We start from the raw sequence: 14,926 nt of genomic DNA, 5'->3' as shown, positions 1-14,926 counted from the left end.
ACACACACACACACGCACACACACACGTGCGCCGGCGCGCTCTCAGTCTCTCTCTCTCTCTCTCTCTCTCTCTCTCTCTCTCTCTCTCTCTCTCTCTCTCTCTCTCTCTCTCTCTCTCCCTCTCCCCTCCTTCCCCCGGCCCCACAGGCCCGGGCACGCTACAAACATGCACACACAGGCATACGTATGTACATGTATTACCTTCTCCTGACAGAATATCCTCGAGAACGGAGGCTGCGATCTCATCTGTCTTCTCTAGATCTGACTGCTCCCCTGATGTACACACCCACCTGGTGAATGACGTCACATTGTTTGATTACGTCACAAGTGGTTTTATTACCCGTTCGCTAGCTTATTTTTGGTGGGTTTTTTTTCTTCACCTTCGTGGTTCGTTATGATACAATACAGTTACTTCACTGACACCACCTACACAATAGTCGAAAACCCACATCATATCCAATACACTGATGTGCGGCGTTGTTGTGACGAATGGCATGTCACGATTTGGATAAATGAACTTCCTAGCCTGAGTAGACTAGCGAAGGTGTGGCTGCTGTTTAAAGCAGTGTGTTAAGACATCATCACGGGTACCTTTTATGGGTAGACATACCTGAAAGGTCCGAAGCCCAGGGAAAAGATGTCACCCATGATGTCCTGTACATAGGACGGGTAGCGGAAACGGGTACCGTTCATGCCCTCCTCTTTTCCCACGTCCGCCCCTGTATACAGGTAAGTCTATATAAAGCCGATACTCATGAAGCACACAGCGAATCAACAAATCTACTCCCTATTGGACCCAGCTCCGTGGGACAGAAGCATCATATCCTTTCAGCACACAGTACACATCAGTCAGTCGAGAACATACTCGTAGACAATCGCACGCACTCACACAAGGAAGCAAAATGCTGCAATCTAGGGCCACCTGAGCTCAGAAACTGTCATTTAATCATATCTCTCTCTCTCTCTCTCTCTCTCTCTCTCTCTCTCTCTCTCTCTCTCTCTCTCTCTCTCTCTCTCTCTCTCTCTCTCTCTCTCTCGCTCTCTCTCTCTCTCTCTCTCTCTCTCCCTCTCTCTCTCTCTCTCTCTCTCTCTCTCTTTTTTTCCCCCTGAAGGGGGGGGGAGGGGGGGGCCCGGGCCCCCTTCGCCCCCCCCCCTAAATCCGCCACTGTCCACAGTACATTTTTTAATACAAAATGGGACAGATTCACCTACACAAGAATCATGGAGAAACACAGTCGATCCTGTCTTTAACAATACAAAAGTGATCTTTAAGCTTGTCCTTAATGAAGCCCGAAGTCGACTTCGCGAAGTCTTTTTACCCAAAACTCAGTTTTAAAGCTTTGTGCGGCCAGTATACTTCGCGAAGTCTTTTTACCCAAAACTCAGTTTTAAAGCTTTGTGCGGCCAGTATACTTCGCGAAGTCTTTTTACCAAAAACTCAGTTTTAAAGCTTTGTGCGGCCAGTATACTTCGCGTAGTCGACTTCGCCCAGCCAAGTTAAGGACAGGCTATAAAGACAGGTGTTTGCTATGGAAATGTGAATTGTTAAACAGCTACACTCGTCGTCAGATATTCTTATGGGTTGCCCAAATGGGCAGGTGGTCGTCGTGGTAGGTTTGACTGTACATGTATTATCAACATTAAGATTCAGAAAGGAGTCAAATGGACGGGTACCTGCGCGGCTTGCCTCCAGCAGAAAGGCGTTGCCATAGTCCCAGAAGAACATCCCTCTGTCAGACAGCCTGTTGATGGCCGCCACTTGACGTCGCAGACTGAAGACAGGAAAGAAAAATAAACATTTGGTAGAACTAATAACATATTTTGCTTAGTACGTATGTCATGATATCAGGCGACTTTAATTCTTATAGAAATGATCGAAATGTGAACTTTATCAATCGTAGTTTATTAGTGACAAACAAACAAACAGACCAAAAATGGCCATTTAAACATTTAAACAGTCTAAAACGAAATAGAAGAAGAACGTTAACGCTTTGCCAAGGTTGACATCATTTTCTGGTGTGTCACATTACCGCAAATGTTATACAAAATCTACTTTTAACCGTTGGTGCACAAACCTTTCTTGAACAAGGTTCCTGAATCGTACCGGATTCTCATGCATGACCACCCGAGCCTCTTCGTAGGTCAACTGCACACACACACACACACACACACACACACACACACACACACACACACACACACACACACACATGACTCAGACATGTTAAAAGAACATAATCAGCCAACGGGAATAAAGAAACAATCACATCGTTGTGTGATCTCCGTTTCTAAGTAAGTCTTGCAAAACGAAGGCTGTGAGCTGCACGGTGCCTTTAAGATACATGCCCATTTTCCTAGTGTAAACGATCATGCCCACAATCGCAGATCCTTCCCTGCCTTTACATGATGATTGGATATAAGCATATCCTTTAAAACCTGGCCACATATAAAAACAAAAAAGCTACAGCCTGCCTGCTTTTTGTGTACAGTGGGAAGTTTTTGCCAATCAGATGTCGCAGATTGACACTGGTGTAAATTAGGATATAAAGACTTTTTTTTAAATCCCATTCTGCACGGAAGCTAGACAGCCAAGCTATAGATTTTTGGTAAGCTGGATGCTCGTATATCACAAATAAAAGTCTGGAAAGAAAGATCTATAGTGGTGTACCTGATCGTTCACACGAGAACGACTACCCAGCAAACACACAACATGAATACGACGTTGCAACAATGTGAATGTTTGTTGTCTTAACAACGTCTGTGACGTCCAGCTGATCACTTATTCCGATCGTGAAGAGAGAAAGGAAAACGAGAGGGGAAGATCGGGCGGGTAAGGCTCACCTGTACAGGGTAGTATCCACCCAGGAAGGGGTTATGGCAAGACGTCTGGTCTGAGCCCATGTCCACCAACAGGTCTCCTGTCCTGTCAAACTCATCCGCCAGTTTTTCCCTGCAATCGCCAAGAAAACAAGTAGAGAATGATGTTAAGACACGTTGGTTGGTTGGTTGGTTGGTTGGTTGGTTGTTGGGTTTTTTTTGTTTTTTTTTCTTTCTTTCTTTCTTCATTAGCTTGTTTTGTTTAGAGTCTAAAGTTGATTAGCGGTGGCCATCATAATGGCAGCGACACGGTAAACCAAAAGCATCTACATTGGCACCATCATCATCATCATCATCATCATCATCATCATCATCATCATCATCATCATCGTCGTCGTCGTCGTTGCTGTCGTCGTTTAAAACTCCCACAATTACTATGGAACTTGTCCTTTATCAACTGTGGACACCTACAAGACCTGAAACCCGACCAGAAACAAATACTTTGTTGTTGTAGCTTTGCTTAGAAATAAATATTATAATTCCTTTAGCATTATTGTATACTTAAAAGTAAAAATCGTGTCGTGTGACAGTGTATCATAATTATCAAAAACCCTGAAAAGAAACCGACGCAATGAAAGACTTACCAAACGTCCACTATGTTGCCATGGTAACCAATGCTGGTTGCCCGGCGCTGCTTTCGGGCTTGTCGTATCATGGCAACGAGTGAGTCGAGGTCATCCGTCATCTCCAGCAGCCAACCCTGGTCGTAACGTTTCTTTAGAGCCTCCAGACTCACCTGAGTGTTAGGTTATTATAAAGCAGTTGAATGACTACGAAAAACAAACAAATAAAGGAAAAGGACAGAAGGAAACACACACACACACACACACACACACACACACACACACTCACACACACACACACACACACACGCACGCACGCACACACACACACACACACACACACACACACACACACACACACACACACACACACACACACACACACACTCTTAGTTGCTGATATCTTCAGACAATGTTTAAAAAATGTAACTTTTCGACTTTTATCTAGCTTGTGCTTTTGTCTGCTGCTTATTTCGCGGTTGAATTATGGATCGACGATAAATTGCATGGAAATTAAAGCTTTGGATTGTTTGCTGTTGTTTTCTTTTGGTGGACTATAGATTGGTTTAGGTAGTTAATTCTTTTAATCTTTTTCCCCCGTTCTTCCTTTCTTTATTTCTTTCTTTCTTCCTTCATTCCTTTCTTTCCAATACCCACCTCTGCCACCACACCCACACAACCACAAATGACGGCAGCCTTGGCCTGTGCCCCGCTCATGCCGCCCAGTCCTGACGTCACGAACACCTGTCAGGTCAGAGCAGAATTACGTCATTGCGTTCAATTTTCCAACTCTTAGACTACACTTACGTCAATAATCGAAGCAATACTTGACCGATCTATTACGAGTACCGGTGATTTCAGTTCTCGACACACGTTGAACCAGGAAACATTTTTTTGTATTTGCCGACATATTTATTATTACGATTGACTTGTTGAAAACGAAATTCCAGTGAACGACATTGAAACATATAAAATATTACAATATTGATATATATATATATATAAATTGTTAAGATTATAAGATTTTTGTTCAATGCACACTGAATGAATATGAATGCAATGAAATCTCCTTAAGATAGCCCCCTCCCCCCCCCCCCCCCCTAATTTAAGACTTCATCCCTTTTTTTGAAAGGCCTGATTTTAATCATATTAATTTGTTCAGGTCTCAGGAGCGGGGTTCCACTGCATCTTTCAATCCTGTTACATTGAGGCGATTTTTCTAATACGTATACATACCTTACCGGAAAGGTCACTAGTATGCAGGTGTTTTCTTGCTGCGTTCAAAACGGTCAACTGGGGATAAAAAGATAGAGAGATAAATGAATAAGCACTTCTATCTTGAGAGACAAAAATGGAACAAGCGTGTGTGTTTTTGAAATATCGACTATCCCAACAATGGCTATGCTGACCTTTTGGTAAATTGACAGCTGGACAAGAGCGAATGATTTTCAAAACAATCCCAGAGGTCAAACACACACACAACCACACACATTCATAGACAGGGAGACAAACAGACTAAAGCAAGACAGGCTATATATAGTGTAAAGAGTTTGACGGAAGAACAGACAGCAAAAAAGTAAAGCAATTGCTTAAAAAGTCCAACGAGATTGTCCCAAATCCAAATTAAACAATATTTTGTTAAACTTATCCCTTGGAATTGTTTCAATCTCTGTTTTGTATTGTGAACACTGAAGGAACACCAGCGGCCAATCACACATGGATATCAAAACAGACAAGGAAGTAATCAAAGTTATACTAATGAGTTAGAATAAAATAAAAAGAACAAACCGTGGTGCCATGTACAATGCCCTGGGGCCCGATGTAGCAAAAGCTACCTGCTGTCATCTGTCCGTACCTAAAACACACACACACACACACCGTGACACACACACACACACACAGTGACACACACAAACACACACACGCACGCACGCACGCACGCGCGCACACGCGCACATACACACACACACACACACGCATGGACGCACGCACACACACGCACGCGCACGCACACATACACACACACACACACACACGCATCGTACTCATTAGAACAACGTCATTTAGTGTCGGTTAGCGGCACGCCGTACGGCTACGTGTTGCTGCTTTCTGCCTAGCCTTAGATGGTCAGTATGTTCAGTGCATGAAAACTTAGTTTAGTGCATGTGTCTATTATTATTTCAAACGTGTCTGTATGCATACGGGTCGTGTGACTGATTGGCTATATAAAAATGAAATAAAGTAAACCGATACTTACATGGAGGCCCCCATTGCAAACAGTTTCTCGTACATTTCTCGTGATGAGTAATTCGGAATCACCTGAAATTCAAAATGTCATAGAGCAATCGAGAAATTAGGACAGTTGACATTGTTATTAGGTGTTCGCCATTTCAAGTCCTTTCCAACATTTCTGACACATGATTTGACAAGATGAAGTCGGTGCAGTATTAAGTCTTATGGCTTACAACCACATCCATCTGAACTTCCTACCCTCTACCTCGGTGTGATTTCGTAGCGAGAGGTTGTGATTTGGCTGTGTTCAACTTTATGATTGAACGATGGCTGTGTTTAATGCAGGGAGTGTAGTTGAGCCATTATTAACTTCGATTGGCAGGAGCAAATGATGTAGTTGCCTCCCTTCAAGTAATGAAAAAGCACGGACAACAAGAGGCGAAGCCTTCAAGACTCACGTAAGAAATCGACAAACAGTAACACAAACTCAATCACTCCGTCACACATACACACACACACACACACACACACACACACACACACACACACACACACACACACACACACACACACACACACACCACACACCACACACACACACACACACAGTAAGCATAGGTGAAACTGTGCAAGAAAGCGAGACCCTGGATCTGCCAACTAGTCTCGGCCCGCTCACAATAACAATGACCGAGACTTTCATTCATTCCTTTGCGTGACGTCTAACCCTCTTACGTCATAATGTGACGTCTTCAAATAGTTTCTATCACACACGTCAAACACTTTTGACCGAGACGTAATCTTCTTATGCGAGCTTTATCCATAGACTCGGAAATGTTAAAGTTTCTATCACACACACACGCACGCACGCACGCACGCACGCACGCACGCACAGACAGACAAAGTTTATCATCGCATAGGCTACACTTACGTGAGCCAAAAACGAGTCGCCGTTGTTCCCCTTGTTCTCTCTGGTGAACCGATCATTACCGCTTTCAAATGACGTCACAGTTTCTTCCTTGAATACCGTACATCAGCTATTGAAAACTTCCTTAATCGATTACAGTGAAAACCATCATCCAGTGATACACCTACCACCACTACAACAAGTCAGTACAGCCTTACTTACTGACTGATGTCCGAAAAAGAACACCTGCCTTAGCTCCAGTCACCAACTCATGTCCCAAATAGAAATAGTTTCTGAGAGGACGTAAACTCCCCCTTCTAAAGAACACCAACGAAGAAAGAGCAGAAATAAAGACGAAAACTTAATCAGCAGCACTAACAACCGATGGCTAAAATAAAATAAAAATAGATAAAAACACCCAAAACCACTGCCCCAAAAAAGAAATTATCAAAAAAAGAGTGTTCAAACCTGGCTAAGAAATTGTTATTTTTAAATGCAAACGGGTGTCTGAAAGTTCTAAAAGAATTGTGTGTCATAAGGGAATGTCATAATTATATGTTTACTCGCATACACAGATGTGCAAAACGCTTGGAAAGGGGAAGTTTTCATATGAAATGTAGCAGTGTTAATCAATATGCTATCAAGAAAAAATACTTAATTTGAAAAGTTGTAGTAACTACTGGTCCGCCTACCAGCAAGTGATTTACACATTCTTGAACCAAACTGCCCCAACCCTACAAAAAAAGCAGTCAGTAAAAAAAAAGAAGAAACTCAAGCCAGGTAAGCGATTTACCCGAGTAAATGATCCACTGGCCCCCGTAGCGCAGCTGTTGGCGCATCGGGCTGGGACAGCAACAAACAAGTCGCGTAAGTAAAGGCCCGTCCAGACACTCCCGGCCGACCCTGTCCACATTTGACTTATGCTCAAAACGGCCCCGTTGGGCGCACCGCGTCGTGCAATGATCGCGAAGCGTTATTTGCAGAAGAATAGCGCGTGTTCTAATTTCTATGACACAGGCATAGAACGACGGAAATTTGACCAATCAGAGCAAACCAGAGCGATGACGTCAGCTGTAATAATAAGTTTAATAAATCACAAAAGTTGTTATATGATAAGGCCTCTCGAGCAATGTTTAGCTTGTTAAAGAAGTGTAGAAAATTGTCGTTGTCCATAGATCTATATTCAAATTGAATTGTTTGATAGAATAGTTGCACCGATTATGTTATATGGCTGTGAAGTATGGGGACCAAATTTGGTAAATTTAGCAACAAAATTACAGCTACGTTTTTATAAGATTATTTTGAAATTGAGAAAGTCGACCCCAACGTGTATGGTATTAGGCGAATTAGGCAAATTTCCACTAGATGTCCTCGTAAAAAATAGAATATTTAGTTTTTGGTTTAAATTGGTGGATTGTAATAATAGTAATAAGTTTTCAAATGTATTGTACCGTTTTCTGCATCGCCTCTATGTAAATAACATATATGAAGCACCCTATTTAAAACATGTTGAAACAACTTTAAATGCTCTTGGTCTTTGTGGTTTTTGGCATGACCAGTTTAATTTACGATGTTCCGAAAAATGGTTTAAATTGAAAACGTTGCAATGCCTAAAAGATCAATATATACAATCGTGGTTTTCAGAATTAAATGAAAAAGACACCTGTTTGAATTATAGATTGTTTAAAGATACATTTATATTTGAAAATTATTTAACATTTTGCCCAATAACCTAGCACTCTCTTTTTTACGCTTTAGAACATTAAATCATAAATTGCCAATACAGAAAGGCCGAATGTTAAATATACCACATAACGAAAGAATATGTGTTAAATGCCAGTCTGGAGAACTCGGAGATGAATTTCATTATATATTTCAGTGTCATTTTTTTGAAAATGTGAGGAAAAGGTTGTTACCATTGTATTTTCGTAGAAATTCAAATGCAGTCAAATTTAAACAGTTATTTGAATTAAAAAAGAAACGAAAGTTATTGCATTTAATATATTTTATTAAGAGTATTTTGAAAGAGTTCTGATTATTTGATCACGTGGTTTTTTTTCTTATTAAAACAAAAACAAACACAGAAACATATACTTTCTTGTAAAAAAAATAAATAAATAAATAAATAAATAAATGTATGATTACAATTATTTTGTTATGAATTAAGCTTGATTTATTTTCGGTTAATTAGAAGTTGTGTCTCATTATTATTTTTTTGGCGTGTTTATTGCAATTTATTTATTTTATTCATGTAACCCTAGGGGTTTTTTGAAATAAATATTGACTTGACTTGACTTGACTTGTCAGTCCACCGCTCGTGGCAACGGCAGTGAAATCGACAAGCCAGAATAGTGCGGTAATGGTCGCGCTGAGAGGGATAGCACGCTTTTCTGTACCTCTCTTCGTTTTAACTTTTTGAGCGTGTTTTTAATCCAAACATATCATATCTATATGTTTTTTGGAATCAGGAACCATCAAGGAATAAGATGAAATTGTTTTTAAATCGATTTCGGACATTTTATTTTAATCATAATTTTTATATTTTTAATTTTCAGAGCTTGTTTTTAATCCGAATATAGCATATTTATGTGTTTTTGGAATCAGAAAATGACGAAAAATAAGATAAATGTAATTTTGGATAGTTTTGTGAAACATTAATTTTAATTACAATTTTTAGATTTTTAATGACCAAAGACATAAATTAATTTTTAAGCCTCCAAGCTGAAATGCAATACCAAAGTCAGGCCTTCGTCGAAGATTGCTTGGCCAAAATTTCAATCAATTTGATTGAAAAATGAGGGTGTGACAGTGCCGCCTCAACTTTTACAAAACGCCCGATATGACGTCATCAAAGACATTTATCCAAAAAATGAAACAAACGTCTGGGGATATCATACCCAGGAACTCTCATGTAAAATTGTATAAAGATCGGTCCAGTAGTTTACTCTGAATCTCTCTACACACACACACACACACACACACACACACACAGACACAGACACACACAGACACACACACACACACACACACACACACACACACACACACACACACACACACACACACACACACACACACAAAGTGACACATACACCACGACCCTCGTCTCGATTCCCCCTCTATGTTAAAACATTTAGTCAAAACTTGACTAAATGTAAAAATGAAGACCCTCCTGCCCCCCTCCCTACAATACATAAAGTAATGAAAATGAAATGGAAATACACTACAACAAAACAAACAACAAATAGAAGCAAAAACTGAAATAACCAATGAAACTCTAAGTAGCAAGGTATCTTGAGTGAGGGGAACAAGGGGAACAACTGTGACTCGTCAGTTTGGTCCGTTCTTATTCATTACTTGAAGGGAGACAACTTCATCCATTAAAAATTAATTCTTAAAACAATCGCTGAAGGCGTACATGCAACTTGTTGTGCGAGAACATTGCTGAATTGCATTTTGATAGTGCTTACGAACTTAAATCTGACAAGTTCACATTGGGCCCTTTTCGATACAGCCAGCGGTAGGGCCTACTCATTTTCTAAGCTCCCCATGACGTCGCCTGGCCTTGCCGAGTCTAAATGTTTGTATGGTTAGGATACATTGGTGTGAATGGTGCGTTTACACTTGTTATGTCATGTACTTAAATTATCTTTTATTTTATTTTCATGTGTCATCAGACTATGCCTTCTGGTACATGTTAAAATAAAAGTCACGTTACTGCAACCCCGCCTGACTTGGTGTCTCTATTCAATGCTTCCTCCTCACCCCTTCCACTCCACCCCCACCCCCCCCCCCCCACCCCCTATCACATATTGTATTGTATTGTATTGTATTGTATTGTATTGTATTGTATTGTATTGTATTGTATTGTATTGTATTGTACAAGCATCTAACCATGCCATTGGTGATGACGACGCGAGGCGCGTTAGGCGTGCTGGGGAACAGTCCCATGGGGTGCCCTGAATACAGCACCAGAGTCTGCTCCTCGCTCATCTCGCTCAGGTAGTGCATCACCAGCAGAAACTGCACAACACACATTAAAACAATGAGTATAATGCTTTAAATAAGAAATAAAAGAAAAACAACAACCGCCGAGTGTTACGTTTTGTTAGTCATGTTACCCTAAACCAACATATATTTTTGTTTGGTCTTACTCAGTCATTCACTCTCTTATCTCACCTGTGCCCAGTTGGAGAATGCCTGACCATTACCACCGTAGGTCACGAGCTCGTGGGGGAACTGGGCCACCCTGGGGTCAAGGTTGTTCATAATCATATGCATGATGGCCGCCGCCTGACGACTCCGAGCGGGGTATTCACCAATCGGGTAGGCTCTGAACATGTAAAAGGTTCCGAGTTTGTTACTGATAATAAATGACGAGGTTGGTCAGTTTTCATACTTCTGGGTGAAACTTTAAAATGTAGTCAGTTTGACCTTGACAAAAGTCAAAGTTCTTCATGACTGAAGTTGATATGATTACAACTGCCTGTGACGACATCGAGCAGGGTTGTTTCTTTGTTTTGTTCCAGTAAACGTAAGTTACAGTATCAATTCGGCCTTTAGGTATCAGCATTATAATATTCCTTTTAGTAATACAAGTACCCCTTTCATAGGGCTGCAGTGTCGGAAACTGACTCATCATGCACAAGAACAGGTTCACAGACAAATTGTGATCGACTGACCTCATTTCAACGGTGGGTCTGAAGCGATACATATAGATGTGACCGGCGGTCTTCAGTTCTTCGGCGAACTCCGGGGCCAGGGTGGCGTGTGTATCGGGTGGAAAGTACCTCAAGGCGTTCTCCAGTGCTAGCTATAGATGAGGAGAAAGAACACCCACTGCGTCTAAGCGGCGTTTTCAGTCAAACTAAGTACGTGTGAAGTCTCTTCCATATCGTTATGTTCAAGATGCGTGGTGTCAGTGGAAAGTGCGCACTCGCGCACACTGACGTACACGCACGCATCGAGGCGGCATACTTGCAAGAACACGCATGTACTGAAACAAATTCTCAGTCGGGCATACAGTATTGTGCACGCATGCCCGCGCACTCACTGACATACTCACACGCACACACACACACACACTGACGACACACACACACACACACACACACACAAAGACACACACACACACACACACCGCCGTGTACACCCACCGTGCATACACACACACACTGACACGACGATGAAGCAGGCCGCTAGATGCTAAATCAAATGTTCAAGTACGCTCATAAGCCTAGCTTGTTGTGCTCCATGTTCCTTATTTCATGTATGCGGCAATATTCCAATGAAATTTACTGAATAAACTTGTTTAAACCAAATCAAATGTTTTCAAACCGTCCGCCTTTTTCTTGCTTTTAAGTTGGATTCGGTGATTCAGTCCTGGTATCTACGTACTATTTCCTTGTAGCCCCTTTTTCTGTAACTGATGTCATACTTAATAATTAAAAAGTAAATGAAAACAAGAAATTCCTCCGAGGTAGGAAAAACACCCCCGTCCTTACCATTCTCACTGCCACCAACTGAGAAGGTTATTTCCCTTTGACCATTAGTATGTCCCCCTATAAGTCCTTGTAGAATCTTAATCCACCAATAACTCCCTAACCGTGTGTTTGACTGGTCCCAATTTTTGTAAGGACCGTCTCAGGAATGTATAGAACCTGTTCACCAAGTTTGGTGACGATCGGTCCGTTCATTCTTGAGATCTATATGCGAACACAAACACACAAACAAACAAACACATCGACCGAATCCTATACACACCCCTATACCGGGGGTGTAAAAATCAACAAAGAGGAAGAAATGAGACATGTACCCGCTGTTCCTCGGGTGTCAAGTCGGGTGTTCTGACGGGTGCGTGGGGTACATCGTTATCACGGAGGCTGGGTGGTGGCAGGGGATCCAAGGGTAGCCCAGCACACACTTCTTTCAAGGTACTCATTTCGGCCCGGGTTCCTCTCGCTCAAACACTCACGCTTGATGATGAACAACTAAATTTAGATTGAAAACAGCGAGTGATAAGAATAGTCTCAGTGATGACATTCATATGCACAGGTGAAAATCAGTCACGGTTTTATTAAATTACTTGTGTCGGCGGATTAGATGCGCGGCACCACCGTCAAGAAAGAAATGGAGAATGGGAGGCAACTGCTCGCACATGAAAAAGAACTGAAGACTGAGCCGGAATTGCAAGCAGTGCTCAAAGTTTGTAGAGATTTGTTGGCGCCGCAATTCAATGACGATTAAAAGATATATATGAAGACTGTATTCTCTCTCACTCTCTCTCCGTTTCTTTGTCTCTGGCACAATAGTTTAGAATGTGTGTGTGTGTGTGTGTGTGAGTGTGCCGGTGTGCGTGTGTGTGCCGGACGGTGTGTGTGCGTGTCAGTGTGTGCGCGCGTGTACCGGTGTGTGTGTGTGTGTGTGTGTGTGCGTGTGTCAGTGTCATTGATGTGCGTGCGTGCGTGAAAACAGCTGCATGATTTCGAGCAAATCGAGTCATTCTTTTTGAGTTGGACGCAAGTTACTTCGTACACTCTATTCACAAACTGAACCGCGAATAGAATATTATAACGATTACCCGAAAAAAGCCACTAAAGCTGAAATATACTCTTCAAACTTACCTGCTGTGTAAGACACTGAATGAGGCAAAGGTAATCAGCTGTCGCAGTCAGCTATGTTTATTGACTGATTTCTTGCCGTTGTACTCATTCGGGAACCTGTTGTTGACTGCGCAGATTAGCCTCGAAAGATTGACCCATATTAAAAGGGGTGATGTCCAGTGTGGTCGTCCTTCCTTTCACTGGTTAACTATTTGTCTAAAAGCCGGTATCAGCCCCTGAGTTTCAGTGTGCATTTGATTTTCAAACTGCCTCAAAGTAATGGTTGGATTAAACAAAAAGTAATTTATTTTGTGAGGTTATCTAGCCATTCAAAACAGTTTTGTTTTTTAAATAATGTTGTATTTTTTTGTTTTTTGTAGATGTCTGTAATTGCTCGTCCTTCTTTGTAAGAAAACAGAAAGTTAGTCGGATAGCATGCTTGAAATTCACGGAGATACAAGGTTTTACCTGTTCCTGTTTAACTTGATACTGTTGTCGAACAATACAACAACAAAATCTAAAAATCAACCCAGAACAGTAACCCCCCCCCCCCCCCCTTTCTTTATATTTTGAACACAAGCATACAAACGATTAAGCAACTGACCTTGACATCGACAACACAGAGACACACACCCCACAGGCACTGATATTCTGATTTGACAACAGACAAGGCATATTTGCTGGATAATTAAGAAGTGCATGTGGCTGTGGTACACACCCCCAAAGCTTATCAGAGAACTGATAGCGTACCCGACACGATTTAAAAATACACAGTTGGTCAGATTGAAGATCGCCAGCCTTTTATGATCTTCAGTATCGACACGTGTCACCGTGTTGTTTCGTAACAAGGTATGTAAATGTCTTGTTGTCTAACGGCGCTTTTGAAGGATGAAAAGCTGTTAACTTCTCAGGCCTCGTGTGAACTTGGGGTGTGTGGGACAACATTTGTTAGGATGCGTGTGTGTGTGTGTGGTTGACTGAGAGAGAGAGAGAGAGAGAGAGAGAGAGAGAGAGAGAGAGAGGGAGAGAGTGGCATGTACTGTTGATGTTGCCGCTGCTTACAGCTTGGACGATTGTGATTGCTTTTTTGAGTAGAATTCTCATACATGGGCTTCATTTGATTTACACTGTATAGGAATGGTGCTGATGTCCTATTTAAATTGAAATCCTCTTTTCAAGATACTGATTTTTGCTTTCTTCTTATCGATGCAAGATAGACAAAGAGAGACAGGGTGATAAATGTCAATGAAATCAAAACACAAAATTCAGTGATCTTTTAAAAAACATGTATTTCCTTGGAAATAGTAACAAATATGCTTTTCACTACAATGAACTGGGTTGAAAGTAACTGTATACAAAATGATATCGGTTACTCTTGGATACCAATTATGATGCAAATGTAGTTTGAATATCAAAGCAGATGCATGTTAATTATTCAGATCCTCGGAAAAGATCCACACTGCCACTTTAACATCAATAAAAGAATTTAACTTTCTTTCTTTCTTTATTTGGTGTTTAACGTCGTTTTCAACCACGAAGGTTATATCGCGACGGGGGAAGGGGGGAGATGGGATAGAGCCACTTGTCAATTGTTTCTTGTTCACAAAAGCACTAATCAAAAATGTGCTCCAGGGGCTTGCAACGTAGTACAATATTATATTACCCTACTGGGAGAATGCAAGTTTCCAGTACAAAGGACTTAACATTTCTTACATACTGCTTGACTAAAATCTTTACAAAAATTGACT

General features: G+C 41.4%; 1 protein-coding gene across 1 annotated transcript in view; it reads right to left on the bottom strand.

The window, feature by feature from the left end:
• LOC138964333 (urocanate hydratase-like) overlaps positions 1–13,398 on the bottom strand; it is a 23,505-nt gene extending 10,107 nt beyond the window's left edge. Inside the window, exons 1-15 of the mRNA XM_070336255.1 lie at positions 13,200–13,398; positions 12,392–12,566; positions 11,259–11,389; positions 10,756–10,909; positions 10,471–10,599; positions 5,698–5,759; positions 5,229–5,295; positions 4,677–4,733; positions 4,098–4,184; positions 3,462–3,613; positions 2,842–2,950; positions 2,076–2,146; positions 1,675–1,772; positions 611–719; positions 202–290 (exon numbers count right to left, since the gene is read on the bottom strand). Coding sequence (XP_070192356.1) covers positions 202–290; positions 611–719; positions 1,675–1,772; positions 2,076–2,146; positions 2,842–2,950; positions 3,462–3,613; positions 4,098–4,184; positions 4,677–4,733; positions 5,229–5,295; positions 5,698–5,759; positions 10,471–10,599; positions 10,756–10,909; positions 11,259–11,389; positions 12,392–12,517 — 1,441 coding nt within the window. The 5' untranslated portion in view covers positions 12,518–12,566; positions 13,200–13,398. The remainder of the gene's footprint in view (positions 1–201; positions 291–610; positions 720–1,674; positions 1,773–2,075; positions 2,147–2,841; positions 2,951–3,461; positions 3,614–4,097; positions 4,185–4,676; positions 4,734–5,228; positions 5,296–5,697; positions 5,760–10,470; positions 10,600–10,755; positions 10,910–11,258; positions 11,390–12,391; positions 12,567–13,199) is intronic.
• Positions 13,399–14,926: the final 1,528 nt, after the last annotated feature.

The sequence above is a fragment of the Littorina saxatilis genome, linkage group LG4 (genome assembly GCF_037325665.1).
Source record: "Littorina saxatilis isolate snail1 linkage group LG4, US_GU_Lsax_2.0, whole genome shotgun sequence".
NCBI classification, from domain to species: Eukaryota; Metazoa; Mollusca; class Gastropoda; order Littorinimorpha; family Littorinidae; genus Littorina; species Littorina saxatilis.
Note: the sequence above shows the minus strand (reverse complement) of the source record. Positions and strands in the feature narration are given on the sequence as shown.